This window comes from Myotis daubentonii, chromosome 15, assembly GCF_963259705.1.
Source record: "Myotis daubentonii chromosome 15, mMyoDau2.1, whole genome shotgun sequence".
Classification (NCBI taxonomy): domain Eukaryota; kingdom Metazoa; phylum Chordata; class Mammalia; order Chiroptera; family Vespertilionidae; genus Myotis; species Myotis daubentonii.
The window spans coordinates 6,212,313-6,227,589 of NC_081854.1; the positions used below are offsets into that span (position 1 = coordinate 6,212,313).

Below are 15,277 nucleotides of genomic sequence, written 5' to 3' on the forward strand. Positions count from 1 at the left end.
AAAATGATCAATATATACTGGTTATAAATCATACTTATTAATCAGTAAGAAGATATAGTTTTTTTAAAATGTAAAAATGATAAGGACAGGCATTTCACAAGAGAAAAAAATCCAACTGACCACAAAATACACAAGGATTTCAACCTCACCTGTGCTGAGGAAAATGAAAAATAAGGCTAAAGAATATTGGGCCATTCAGATTGCTGAAAATTATGAAATTTTATAATGTCCTATTATTAAGTACTAGGGGCCCGGTGCACGAAATTCGTGCACTGGGTGTGTGTGGGGAGGGGAGTGTCCCTCAGCCCAGCCTGCCCCCTCTCACATACTGGGAGCCCTCAGGCGTAGACCCCCATCACCCTCCAATCGCAGGATCGGCCCCTTGCCCAGGCCTGACGCCTCCGCCAGAGGTGTCAGGCTTGGACAGGGGACCCCCCATCTTCCCCTGATCACTGGCTCTGGGCCCCGCCCAGGCCTGAGGCCTCTGGCCCAGGAATCATGCCTGGGCAGGGGACCGCCATCTCCCTCTGATCGCTTGCTCCACCCCCCGCCCAAGCCTGACACCTCTGACCCAGGCTTCAGGCCTGGGCAAGGGGACCATCATATCCCCCCAATCCCCGGCACCACCCCCCACCCAGGCCTGATGCCTCGGCCAGAGGAGTTGACCCTCATCACCCTCCGATCACCAATCACCGGATCGGCCCCTTCACCAGGCCTGAGGCCTCCGGCAGAGGTGTCAGGCCTGGGCAGGGGACCCCCAGCTCCCCGCGGTTGCAGGCTCCGCCCCTGCCCAGGCCTCATGCCGCTGGCCTAGGTGTCCGGCCCGGGCAGCGGGGACCCGCAGCTGCAGCGGCCCCGTGATCGTGGGCTCTGCTTTAGGCCCAGGCAAGGGACCCCTAGCTCCCGGGACTGCCAGCTTCGACCGTGCTCAGCTCCCATCGCTGGCTCCACCCCTACTTCCTGCTATCACTGGCCAGGGCGGAAAAGGCGCCTGATTCTCTGATCATGGCTGGGGGGCAGGGCAAAGGCGGCCCCAGGGCCGCCTTTGCCCTGCCCCCCAGCTCTTAGCTCCCCCCTGGGTTTCCGATCACTGTCAGTGGCAAGGGGCTTCTTCCTGCTTTCCCTTTCGCCTCCCTGCATTGTGCCTACATATGCAAATTAACCACCATCTTGTTGGCAGTTAACTGCCAATCATAGTTGGCAGTTAACTGCCAATCATAGTTGGCAGTTAATTTGCATATAGCCCTGATTTGCCAATGAAAAGGGTATCGTCGTACGCCAATTACCATTTTTCTCTTTTATTAGATAGGATTGGCAAAGATTTAAGGCGTGGATGATCCTACATATCACATACTATGTAGCAGGCACTCCTCTAAATGCTTTACATGGTGCAATTCATTTTTTTTTTAGTATGACTGTGGACAAATGGAATTTTATATATAGATAATATCCACCAATCAATTGCTGTCATTATTCCTTTAAATGCTTAAATTACACTATCATAGGCCAACAGGTCATGTTCTTTGAAGTATGAGTCCATTGATACATAAATGTATCATTGACACATTAATGTATTCAGATATGTACACAAATTCACATACATCGGTAAATAGGCACATATATGTAGATGCACACATAGGTTTAGTGACAGCAAAACACACTAGCAAACATTTGTTAAACAATATGAGGGGACAATGAGGAAGGGCGCTATAAAGAGGAAATTTACTTTTTGCCCACGGGCACTCATCATTGAATATTTTTTTCTTTAAAATGTATGTGAACCCCTAGCCAGTGTTTCTGTTTCTCTCTCTCTCTCAAATCAATAAAATCATATTTTTAAAAACAGGTATCGCCGAAGCTGGTTTGGCTCAGTGGATAGAGCGTCGGCCTGCGGACTGAAACGTCCCAGGTTTGATTCCGGTCAAGGGCATGTACCTGGGTTGCGGGCACATCCCCAGTGGGGGATGTGCAGGAGGCAGCTGATCGATGTTTCTCTCTCATCGATGTTTCTGGCTCTCTCTCTCCCTTCCTCTCTGTAAAAAATCAATTTAAAAAAAAAAGAATAAAAACAGGTATCTGTGAGTAATTTGCATAATTATAGTAAAGCAAAGAAAGAAGAGGTCAGAATTGGATTTGAAAATGGGGACGGATTATACATTTTCCAACATGACGTGAAGTTATAAAGCACACACTCTAGAACCCAATAACTCAAGCTCTTATCAGACAAAATTTCTTGCAACTATCTAAGGCCAAATCTGAACTTTAACAGTTCAGCTACCTGTTGATGGGAGAACATGTGAAAGCCATGCAGTCCTGGCTGGGTAGCTCAGTTGGTTGGAGCACTGTCCGATACATCAATGTTTCAGGTTCAATCCCAGTCAAGGCACAACCAATGAATGTGTGAATGAGTGGAATAGCAAATTAATGTTTCTCCTCTCTCTCTCTCTCTCTCTCTCTCAAATAAATCAATAAAAAAATTTTTTAAAAAAAGAAAGCCATGCAATCCTCCCATTTTCCTAGGCCACTTAGGTTTTATTACTGGATTAAACCAGACACAGGCTGAGTCCTCGAACTGACTTTCCTTGGTCCCTGACAAAACTGTGTTCACTGAGTTTGCTTGGTCTCTTCCCTAAGGGGTCTGTGAGGAACCCTGGAATAAACAGCAGTGTGAAATCTGCCTCTGCCTTTATTAGAAGTTCAAAACACTGTCCACCCATCACCTCTAGGAAGAATACTAGTATAACATTTTCCCTGAGACCTCAGTGCTAAGAAATATTGACATTCCGAGGAACCGTCTGCTGTCTCCTCCCAGTACATGATACATATCATATAATGTAGGATGTTTCTCTTGTGTCGGCTGCCATAGACATGAGACACAAGCTAACAGCTAATGTAGCCCAGAGGATCCTTCAATTATATGTTACATGCTAACATTAGCCATTTACTCAGAATCATATGAATACTATATTCTTTTTTTATTGTTTTGTTAATCATCCTCACCTTAGGATATTTTTTCATTGATTTTTAGGGAGAGTGGAGGAGAGAGGGAAAGAGAAACACATCGATTGGTTGCCTCCTGGGGAGGAGCCTACAACCAAAGTATGTGCCCTTAACCGGAATCAAGCCTGGGACCCTTTGATCCGCAGGTGGATGCTCTCTGCACTGAGCCAAACAGGCTAGGGCATGAATACTTTATTCTTGATCCTAATTTGCCCTGATGTTGGAGTTAGATCCAAAGTTTATTTCACTCTGGATACTGAACTGATTTTTACAGGCCACTACAAATCCATTAGGGAGCAAAGCAGAGAATAAAACAAACCTTACCTGGGCCTGGCTCATTTCCTTCCGTTTGGGGAAATGGCCAGCAGCTGGTATACTCATCTTTGCCTTCTCTTGGTATGTCCTAAATTTCTAGTTAAAGATCTCACTCTCCAGTTGAAAGTGTTCCCAGAACGGACAACGTCTAGGTCCTGGAACCTCCTCTTTCTTCATTCTTTTCTTATCTCTTGTCAAAACCTATGGGAGGAAGAGCAAGATTACGTTCAGGGTTACATTCCCCTTGCTACGCACACACCTTAACACATGGTCCCCAGTATTGTGGCTCTTCAGTTAGTTCCCTAGAGATCACACCTGAGGTACTGAAACATAAAACCCTGAAGATATAAGTAGCTCGAATGTGAGAGAAAATGGCAAAGGAGAACAGCACAGCACTGTGCCTCAGTGGCAGGTAATTTTCAGAACAATTATAGAAATGAGGTCGTAGGGACGGTGAGGAACTGTAAATCTTTCCTTTAAACTATAGCCCGGCTGGCGTGGCTCAGTGGTTGAGTGTCAACCTATGAATCGGGAGGTCACGGTTCCATTCCTGGTCAGAGCACCTGGCTGGGGTTGGGGGCTTGATCCCATGTGGGGGGTGCAGGAGGCGGCCAATGAGTAATTCCCTCTCATCATTGCTCTTTCTATCTCTCTCTCCCTCTCCCTTCCTCTCTGAAATCAATAAAAATATATCTAAAAGTACATTTTTAAAAATCATAAAAACTTTTAAAAAGTCTTTATATACCCTGTTTATAAACACACTTCATTGAGGAACAATGAACACAGGGAAAAAGGAGAGAGAAGGAATAGAAGCTATAAATACAAATTTTTATAAGTTAAAAAAGGTTAAGTACTGAGAAAATAGCCGTCGTATATTCATACATAGAACCTAAAAGCAAATTTACAGTAAACTTGCAGGAGGAGGATGAAAACAGAATCTTAAATGAAAATCTTATTAATTTTAAATATGCTGACTGGTTCACCTTCCCCCAAAACTTTTACTTCTGTGGGTTGAAAGGAATGGGATGATGTGGTGGAGAGACTTGGTCCAGGAGCCCGAGCCTGCAAGCCTTTGGCCGTCACACATCTCAGCACAGCAGACAGAGCTCCCCTCCTACCCCCACCCCCCTCCCGCCACGGGGTTACCGCCCCCTCCCGCCACGGGGTTAGCACCCAAACCAGACCAGATGCCCGCGTACACTGACCTCCCTTAACGATTCCTCCATCACCGCCTCCGAGTTACTACAGAGCCTGACCCGGACGCGACGCCGCGTCATGGACAAACTCCAGCCCGCGGGCTGTCAGTCACCTGCAGGCAGTGGCCCGCGAAGACCCTGAGCCCCGACCTCTCGGTCGTTGATCTGACCACCAGCGACGACCCCCCCACCCCCACGACCGACCCCAAAGACACGCCGTTCACAGACACCCAGGAGATCCGTCCGTGCTCCCCGCGCGGCGCTACCTTCACCGACTCACAGGGCTGCCACCCACCTAGCAGCCGACGGACACACCCACGCGCGGACCCGACTCCCTCCGGGGCCCGCAGCGACCTCTGGAGGCCTCACTCCTTCCCTAAACTGCTCCCTTCTGGCCTCCGCTCCTGAAGGTCCGGCGAAGGCGCGAGGGGTTTCTGGTGCGTTTCCATGGAGAGCGGAATACGGGTTCCTGGCGTTCCCTTATGACGTAATGTACACGCGCCGCCGTCGCCTCGGCACCCTGGGGGCCGCCATCTTTGCGCACCTGACGTACAGGAGGCTTTTGCTCAGCGGCCGGCCCGGCAGCCCTGATAGGAATGTGGAGAGGTTTTCGGAGGCCTGAGGTCACAGAAGGCCCGTGACGTGGGGGTAAACTCATTTGTTGGAGGGGACAGTGAACGAAGCCTATTTTTCAAAGGCCGGAGCCCATCAGGACCAAAAGGGCCCCGCGTACATTCCGAGCGGCCGTTACGCCTCAGCTCGGTGGGAAAGGAAAATAACTTCGGACACCTCAGCCGCTAGCCTAATGGCGGAGAGATTTAGAGGCCGCATAAAAACGTAAGCTAGTTTGACGAAAAAGCAGGCGGGGCGCTAACACCGCGTGGGGTTGGCGCCGGGAGGCGGGAGCGCCGCGGGCGCGGCCATCGTGGGGGAGCGCGGCGTCCGTACAGAGCGAAGGGCCTGGGGCTCAGCGCGCACCCGGCAGGTGGCGGTGCCTGCGGAGAAGGAACCGGGTGTGGAAAGTGAGGCGGTCGGGGTCGGCGATCACTACGCGAGCAGAAAGCAAGGACGTGGAGGCTCTTTCCAGCTCATTCTAACCGCCCGAGCACAGAACATGCTCCATACATCTTAAGCAGGCACCCAACTGCCTTGTCACCACAGATTAGTCTGTATTTTATGATCAGACTCTTATTGTACGAACGCTTTTTATCTGCCTTCTTTCACACGACATAATTTTTTTAACTGAATTTTTACAGAGAGGAAGGAAGAGGGAGAGTTAGAAACATCGATGAGAGAGAAGCATCGATCAGCTGCCTCCTGCACGCCCCCTACTGGGGATGTGCCCGCAACCCAGGTACAGGCCTCTGACTGGAATCGAACCCGGGACCCTTCAGTCCATAGGCTGACGCTCCATCCACTGAGCCAAACCGGTTAGGGCAACATAATTGTTTTGAAGTATCCATAAGTCTGTTCCTCTGGTTGCTCAATATTCCACTGTACGGGGAGTCCAAACTGTGTTTAATCGTTTATCAGTGGGACTTTTAGGTTGCTTCCAGGTGATTGTTTTTTGGATATTGCAAATGGAACTTCTAGGAACATGCAAAAAATAAAACGACCTCCAAGAACTGAATCTCCCACAGTCGTATGCACCTGTATCGCCTCAGCAAGAGGTCTTGGCCAGCCATTTGCGGGCCTGCTACCCATTTCTAGCCCTGCTTCAGCTCCCATTTCTAGTGGCTGCAGCTCTGAGCTAGAATACTCTCCCTCACCAGGAGGCACCCGAGATCCGGAGAAGGCGGGCTGGGCTGTGGCACCGACATCAGGTTCATCTACTTGCTCACATTATGTTCAACCCCATAGCCATTATAATTCTCAACATGTTCCTGACAAAGTAATGGAGCCACAGGTCAAAGCAGGAAGTCAGTTGCATCTTCTGACTCCTCCATCAATAGTGCTATGATGGTTCAGTTTCTGAAGTGAGATGCTAGAAATGTCCTTGCTTATGCCCTGGGCCTATCCTACCTCATCTTTACAAGGTGATTCTTGTAAAACACAAATCAGTCATGAAATTCACCTGTTTTCAATTACCTAATGATTGCATCCCAGAATAAAATGTATTGAGATGGCTAAATTCAGGTGATTAAAATATTTGAGTGAATTTAACCAATAATCCTGGGCTTGTGATGTAAATACAGACAGCGACTGAATTTTCCTATGTCTTGAAATTTCTTATTTCTTGTTCTCTAAACAGGACTCAAGGTGTTTTAGCAGGACATCTTTATTGGATCAAGGGAATGACTGGGTAGAGCAGCGGTTCTCAACCTTGGCTGCACATTAGAATCCCTGGGAATCTTTTTAAAATCCTGATTTCTGGGCCTCATCTTCTGGAAATTCTGTTTCTCCATTATGGGGTGAAACCACAACATTAGTAACAAAGAAACAGAATTTCCGGAGGACGAGGCCCAGAAATCAGGATTTTAAAGATTCCCAGGTGATTCTAATGTGCAGCCAAGGTTGAGAACCACTGGGGTAGAGGAAAGAGAACAAGAGCCCCACTCAGAAGAGTAAGAAGGAATGAAAAAAAGATAGGAAAATTACATGTCCTATGAAGCACATCACAGAGAAGATGGGATCTTTGAAATGATGGCAACTCTTAAAAATGATAAGCCTGTGAACAAATAAAATACAAATAAGGTTCTTCTACAATATATCCCAGCGGATTTTACCTCCTTTATTTCCCATACTTTCCTCCATTTGAAGCAAGGAGATCATACTTTTACTTATCCTGAGAATCCCAGTCCTTTTATATTCAGACAGACATTGAGTTTCTCAACACACACACTCTGTATAGGAAGAAAACACTATCATCATATACCTGTCCCTCAGTTCATATCTTACCTCATGAAATGACAACTGCAGATAATGTTTACGTTTCAGAGCTAAATCTTTCTTGAAAGACATTCTTGTTCTACTTCTGGTGAATCAGACTCTCTTGGATCTTTCAACCTCACCATCTCTTTAACTCCCTACTTCATAACTGTTCTTTTTTTAAAAAAAATGCTTTTATTGATTTTAGAGAGGAAGGGAGAGCGAAAGAGAGAGATAGAAACATCAACAATGAGAGATTAGCTGCCTCCTGCATGCCCCTTCTGGGGATAGAGCCTGCAACCCAGGCATGTGTCCTGACCAGAAATCGAACAACGACCTCCTGATTCCTAGGTCAACACTCAACCACTGAACCACACCGGCTGGGCACAACTGCTCATTCTCTCTCTCTTTTTTTTTTTAATATATGTATTTTATTGATTTTTTACAGAGAGGAAGGGAGAGAGATAGAGAGTTAGAAACATCAATGAGAGTGAAACATCGATCAGCTGCCTCCTGCACATCTCCCACTGGGGATGTGCCCTCAACCCAGGTACATGCCCTTGACCGGAATCGAACCTGGGACCTTTCAGTCTGCAGGCCGACGCTCTATCCACTGAGCCAAACCGGTTTCGGCACAGCTGCTCATTCTTAAACTACTTTATTAAATATTCATCTTTCTAAATTGTTAGAAGATCATAAACTTAAAAAAAAGAAAAAGAAGGTGGAAGAAATCATCTTGTAGGGAATATGATTTTCATTCCTTGAACAAAAAGTCTGAATTGAGTCACGAGTGTTTGTGGAGACAGTAAAATATATGCGACAACTGTGCAAATCACAGGGAGATGTGAATTTAGGAGTTTTTTATAGAGAATAGCAGCTTAACTTATTAGAATGGAGGAAAGATGTAAGAATTATGAGAACAGAGCAAGAAATGGAAAACAGAACCTTTGGACAGTTTCAGAGAGGGGCAAAGACAAGTGTCGTAGTTCGTTCAGGCTGCCATAACACAAAACAACAAATTTATTTTCCACATTTCTGGAGGCTGCGAAGTCCAAGATCAAGGCACCAGCAGATTCAGTGTCTGGTGAGAGCCTTCATCACCTAATCACCCCTCAGAGGCCCCATCTCCTAAACCATCACCTCGAGGTTAGGACTTTAACATATAATATTCAGGGGACACAAACATTTAGTCTATCACAAGATGCTAAGAAACATATAAACACAGAGATCAGGTTACGGTGTGGGCATAGCATCCCACATGGGGTTGAATGTTAGGAAGGGAAATCACTATTTCCCAAATGCTCTAGTGAAAGATTATGCTCAACTCAAAGATCTCTGTTTGGAACGAGGCCTGGAAGGTGGACTTAGCAACGGAGGTGGGAGAAATAGGAAGAGGCAGGTGGCAATGAACAAAAGAGATGAGTTGACAGAAAAAAAATACTTGTCAAACAATTAAAATCCAAGATGTACATAAAGTAAACAGGGACCAGATGGGATCAGATCTCAGGAGAAGAAAAGGGTGTATTTTCCTCTAAATTCCAAAGAGAAAGGTCTCCGGCGGCCAGAAGGATATGAGGAGCTGCTGTTCAGCTTTCCTCACTCTCACACTGTGGCACCTTCTCTGACTGCCTAGCATATGCCTTCCCTGCCGCCCGTCTTGCTGGTTCTCACCTGGACAGGTTTCACTGTGGGTTTTGTCTTCTGTTGTCCAGGGTTCTTCCCCTCATTCCAGCTTGAAGAATGTGTTTGGTTTGCTGGCTTGACACCCTGTTCATAGGAAATGACAGAAGACCGACACATGACTTTGGGCTAGGCCAGTGATGGTGAACCTTTTGAGCTCGGCGTGTCAGCATTTTGAAAACCCTAACAACTCTGGTGCCGCGTCACATATAGAAATTTTTTGATCTTTGCAACCATAGTAAAACAAAGATGTATATTTTTGATATTTTATATATTTAAATGCCATTTAACAAAGAAAAATCAACCAAAAAAATGAGTTCGCGTGTCACCTCTGACAGGCGTGTCATAGGTTCGCCATCACTGGGCTAGGATGTCAAGAGGGGAAAATGCTACATTTGAAGGATTCTACAGTTTCACATCTGCAAAGTGAGGGCTTTTCTCTCAGGAGAGGGAACATGATATACTCTTGTCTGGAGCCAGAGAGGGGTCTGAGAATCTATCACTTGAGAGCACTACAGAGACTCTGAAGCAGCTAGGAGGAAAGGCCACTGACCGGGGACCCTCTGAGTGACACAGGGGAGCTGTCCTCACCCACTGACACCAGGTGGCTGTAGTTCTCAACATCACGTCCCTGTGCGGGTCCTAATCGGGTCCAGAAGCTGCCACTCCTCCCAGGTGAAGTCAAAAGCCACATCTTCAATTCCCGTATTAACGCGGTCCTGTTTAATTGGAAGTGTTTCGCTTTTATTGACATACGGAAGGCATGTAAAGGAAGTCATTCTGCTTATTTTCACCATACAGGCTGCATCAGTACAAACAGTTTAAAAAGTAAAAAAAAAATTTGTAGTAGAAGGAAAGTACTATTAGAATATTCTGCTATTATAATTTAGTCTTCAACAAATTAGATATTTCTATAATGCATAGCCATAAAATCTAGCTAACCAAGAAAAATATATATGTATATGTGTACCAATTGCCCAAACAGGATACATATGTGGGTGATAAAAAGATTAATAAAACACAGTATTACAGCTGAAACCGGTTTGGCTCAGTGGATAGAGCGTCGGCCTGCGGACTGAAAGGTCCCGGGTTCAATTCCGGCCAAGGGCATGTACCTGGGTTGCGGGCACATCCCCAGTAGGAGATGTGCAGGAGGCAGCTGATCGATGTTTCTCGCTCATCGATGTTTCCAACTCTCTATCTCTCTCCCTTCCTCTCTGTAAAAAATCAATAAAATATATTTTTTAAAAAAAACAAAAGAATACAGTATTACAATTAATAAAGGGCCTTCCCAGGCTTGGTGGATCAGAATGGTGGCAGAGACAACAATTATTCAAATATGACATGTTTAATAAGTGGGTTTAAAATGTTGTAGGGAATAAAATATTTTAATATGTCTAAAGAAAAGGAAACTAAAAAGACAATCAGGCGCATACACATGCATGTTAAAAGCACATTAGCCTGGCTGGTGTGGCTCAGTGGTTGAGTGTCAACCTATAAACCAGGAGGTCACAGTTTGGTGCCCAGTCAGGGCACATGCCTAGGTTGCGGGCTCAATCCCCCATGTGGAACATGTAGGAGGCAGTCGGTCAATGATTCTCTCTCATCACTGATGTTTCTATCTCCTTCTCCCCCTCTCCCTTCTTTTCTGAAATCAATAAAAAGATATATTTTTTTAAAAAGCACATTAGAGGTATTGAAAGGGATAATCAATGAACTAGAAATTATCCAAAATAGTTGGGGTTCTTTCCTAGTTCAAAGCTAGAGATTAGCATCAGCCCAGAGAAGAGGCATACAGGGCAGCGTCCAGCTGTCCTCCCCAAGGGCGTCATGGGCCTTGTACCTCTCTCGGTCGGCACAAGCATGTGGCAGTAGGTGGGGAGTTCTGCCAACCGGGGAAGCCCACCTGAAACTGATGTCCAGTCTTTATTGGGACTCAATCATGTGATCCTGGTAGGACACCACTGTGCCTTAGTCTCCAGCTCTTCCAATTTCCATGTGATACCATGTGATCCATAGCCCCCACCTTAAATCACACTGGGGGTGTGCTTTCACATTTATCCTTTGATTTCAATCTCTTTCCTTTCTATGTATGATATATGTAACCCTGAGGATAGCAAGTTTGCTGGGAGTCCTCCTCGCATATTATCAACCCTGAGGGAATCTGCAATACAGTAGGGAACGTCCGTTTGCTAATATATACACAATGTATAAATATTAAGTATATGCATATATGTTGCCTTTACTTTTTAAAAAATTACCTATTTGATTTATGGATACATTTTAAAGATAAGATTCCAATGATGATTATTATATGTATCTCATATATATTGGTAAGATTCAAATGATTACATATATACATATATTTAAATGCTACATTTGAAGCATTTGAAAGGCAGATAAAAAGAGTTCATACAGTAAGAGTCTGTTCATGAATAACTGATTATGAACTAATTCTCTAGGCTCTTTTCTTCCCCCCAGAGTATAGCAGATGAGGTTGAAAGTTTCAAGCTTCTGCCTGGCGGGGCTCAGTGGTTGAGTGTTGACCTATGAACCAGGTCACAGTTCGATTCCGGTCAAGGGCACATGCCCGGATTTCAGGCTCGGTCCCCAGTGTGGGGCGTGCAGGAGGCAGCCAATCAGTGATTCTCTCTCATCATTGATGTTTCTCTCTCTTTCTCCCTCTCCCTTCCTCTCTGAAATCAATAAAAATATATTTTAAAAAAAGTTCCAAGCTTCTAATGATAGCTTGGTCTTTCTTGTAACCAGCCCCTACCAAGGAGTCACCTTATTAGAACAAAAGAAGCTCTATCACTCCCATCATTCAGGAAGTAAAACTATACATACTAGTATATAGTACTATATATGTAGATATATAAATATATTGAAATAAAGTTTATATATATATGTGTGTGTGTGTGTGTGTGTATATATATGAAGAACTTAGACTTACTTGAAAGCCTGACGGGAAAGTAACGTTCATCGGGTCTGTCCCAGCAGCACAGAGGTCCTGGGCCCCCATAGCTTCAGCCTCTCAACCACAGACACACATGGGCCTCCCCAGATATTGACCATATCCCCCTGTAGTCAAACCTGGAAATGACAGCACTGTTTACTGATGACGTGTGAGCTCCAGTAGTTAGCCCGATATAAATTTCCAAACTTGAATGGCATTTATTGACAAATACCACAGACAAATATGGGCTGAATTGTGTTCCCCAAAATCCATTATGTTCAAGTCATAACGTCTAGTACCTTAGAATGTGACTGTGTTAGGAGACAGGGTCTTTAAAGAGGTCACTAAGTTAAAATGAGGTCGTTAGGATGGGATCTGATCCAATCTGGTGTCCTCATAAGAGATTAGGACACAGACATGCATTAGGACAGACATACATTAATCATGTGAAGACACAGAAAGAAGATGGCCATCTCTAAGCCAAGGAGAGAGGCCGCAGAAGAAACCAACCTTGATGACACCTTTGATCTTGAACTTCCAGCCTTCAGAGCTGTGAGGGATAAATTTCTTTTAAGTCACCCAGTCTGTAGTACTTTGTTATGACAGCCTTAGCCTACTAATACAACCACCCCCAACTCTAGTTTTCCATCACTGAGCCATAAAAGGCAGCAGCGGTTCTCAACCTGTGGGTCACGACCCCTTTGGGTGTCGAACGACCCTTTCACAGGGGTCGCCTAAATACAACCTGCATATCAGATATTTACATTACGATTCATAATAGTAGCAAAATTACAGTTATGAAGTAGCAACAATAATAATTTTATGGTTGGGTCACCACAACATGAGGAACTGTATTAAAGGGTCACGGAATTAGGAAGGTTGAGAACCACTGCAAAGCAGAGTGACCCCAGTAAGACCCTATACCCTGATCTCAGTACTCTCAGTTTTGGCCACATACAACTGTATGCAGTATCTGGCTACAGGTACTAAGGAGAAAAGAATGAGGATGACATGTAGACAATAAGTCCTCACTTAACGTCATCGATAGGTTGTGACTTTAAGCCAAACAATATCTACTGAAACTGATTTTATTTACCACAGGTTCATATAAATAAACAAGAGTTAAGTTCCTATGGCATCTCAACGTTATAACAAAAGGACCCTGAACAAAACATTATTCAAGGACCCGCTGTATAAATGTTTCCCTATAATACATGAAGATGGAAATAGAGCATTTGAGAACTAAATAACTAAATATACAGTTAATGTCTGACAAGCAGCACACTTAATAACAGCTATAATTTTTATGAGCCCTAGCCAGTTTTGCTCAGTGGATAGAGCATTGGCCTGTGGACTGAAGGGTCCTAGGTTTGATTCCGGTCAAGGGCACATGGCCGGTTGTAAGCTCAATCCCCAGTAGGGGGCGTGCAGAAGGCAGCCGATCAATGGTTCTCTCTCATGACTGATGTTTCTCTCTCTTCCTCTCTGAAATAAATAACAATATATTGAAAAGAAAAGAGAAAAGAAAAGAATAGAAAAGAAAAGAAAGAAAACAGAAAAGAAAAGAATAGAAAAGAAGAAAAGAAAAGAAGCCCTGGCTGGTTTGACTCAGTGGATAGAATGTCAGCCTGTGGACTGAATGATCCCGGGTTTGATTCCAGTCAAGGCATATGCCTGGGTTGCTGGCTCCATTCTCAAGTGGGAGGCGTTCAGGAGGCAGCCAGTCAGTTCTCTGTCATTGATGTTTCTATCTCTCTTTCACTCTCCCTTTCTCTCTGAAATTAAAAAATACATATATTTAAAATAATAAAGAAAATGAGGGGTAAAGCAGTAGACGATATAAGTTGGTATGCCCTTCTTAAAGAGGTCAATCTGAAATTGTCTATACCATGAACATTTATTTACCTGCAATGCCAACCTCTGAAAGGTGAGTTCCGCACCTGGTCCTCAGGGCTCAGGGAAGTCCATTCCGGGACCCTGACTGACAATTTCAGTGAGAAAGACGCTGACTGCCATGATAGGATGTGCAGACTTGCAGGACAAGAAGTAAAAAGGATGAGGTCTGAGTTGAAGAAGCCAGTTCTGACTCTTTGCTGAAGAGCACCTGGACGCAGTCTCTTAGAGGCCATTACTTTGCATATGTTGTTCTCCAGGGTATCCCATGTCTACAACAGTGCCTGGCACAGTGCAAACACGCAAATGAACATGTTGTAATGAATTACTCGAAGACCCAGAGTTGGGAATTCAATTATGAGACAGCCACTTCATGGCAAATTTCTACTTTTCCTCCTTATAAGCAGGACTCACTGTTTTTTTAAGCTGGGTATCTTTACTGGATCAAGAGAAAGAATCCTGAGTATAGAAGAGGGGACAAGGACCCCATTCCCAGGAGAGTGAGGAGTGATATAACTTGTTTCAATTCATCACATCAGAGGAACCGGGATCTTTGAAATGGTAGCAACTCTTAAAAGATCAGAGACCTGTGGACAAATGGAAGTGTGTGTCTCTAAGACATCCAAAGGATTTCACCTTCTGTCCTCCGTTTTAGTGAAATTATTTTCTTCCATTAATTGGGTTTATTCTCCAGATCCTATTCCTTCTCTGATCTGCTCCCTTTTATATTCTGACAGGAGCCTCTTTTCAGGATTTTTTTTAAGCTTCTTAGAATACTGATCCTTATTTAAAAGAATTAAAAAATGAAAAAAATAACTATTAAAAAAATAAAAAAGAGGGACAAAAAAGAATACTGATCATTAGACTTTCTTTCTAGCAGCTCCATTCTTTCAGTGACAAAAATAATCTTGATTAGTCCAATAGCTCATTCATTCATCTTTCAATTCTACATATAATTCATTTCTTTCTTGCTATGTTCTGGGAAATACACAATCATCTATAAACTGTATCAAGGAATTTATCATCTGGGTAGAAGACATGAGCATTTAAAAAAAAAGTATCCATACTCTTATTTTGTGTGTAAAATGAAATGAATCCCTCCCTCCTCCAAATAATAATATGCATCCTGAACAAGAAATTATCAGGATACCTTGTCCCTTTTACTATACTAGTATATCCTTTTCAACTAGCATAAGCATATATGTCCTCTGATTATACTTGCTGGAGTAAAACTATATGCATGAAATCTACCTTTCAAAAAATTGCTAGCAGCCAGAGCTAGGAAGCCAGACAGGGAGGGAGAAAGGGAAAAAAGAGAAAAAGAAAAAGTTGCTAGCTCAAAGGTAGCAATAACTTTTTGTTTAGTTCA

General features: G+C 44.2%; 1 protein-coding gene across 2 annotated transcripts in view; it reads right to left on the reverse strand.

Annotated features, from left to right (window-relative positions):
- The window catches only part of LOC132216091 (zinc finger protein 432-like), a 43,675-nt gene extending 33,900 nt beyond the window's left edge, over positions 1-9,775 (reverse strand). Inside the window, exons 1-3 of one of the 2 annotated variants that reach the window (XM_059665174.1) lie at positions 9,651-9,775; positions 9,051-9,146; positions 3,325-3,516 (exon numbers count right to left, since the gene is read on the reverse strand). In XM_059665174.1, the coding sequence (XP_059521157.1) occupies positions 3,325-3,381 (57 nt within the window). In that variant the 5' untranslated portion in view covers positions 3,382-3,516; positions 9,051-9,146; positions 9,651-9,775. Of the gene's footprint in view, positions 1-3,324; positions 3,517-9,050; positions 9,147-9,650 lie in introns of those variants that run through there. The other variant, XM_059665176.1, reaches the window with a different exon arrangement.
- Between the last annotated feature and the right edge of the window lie 5,502 nt (positions 9,776-15,277).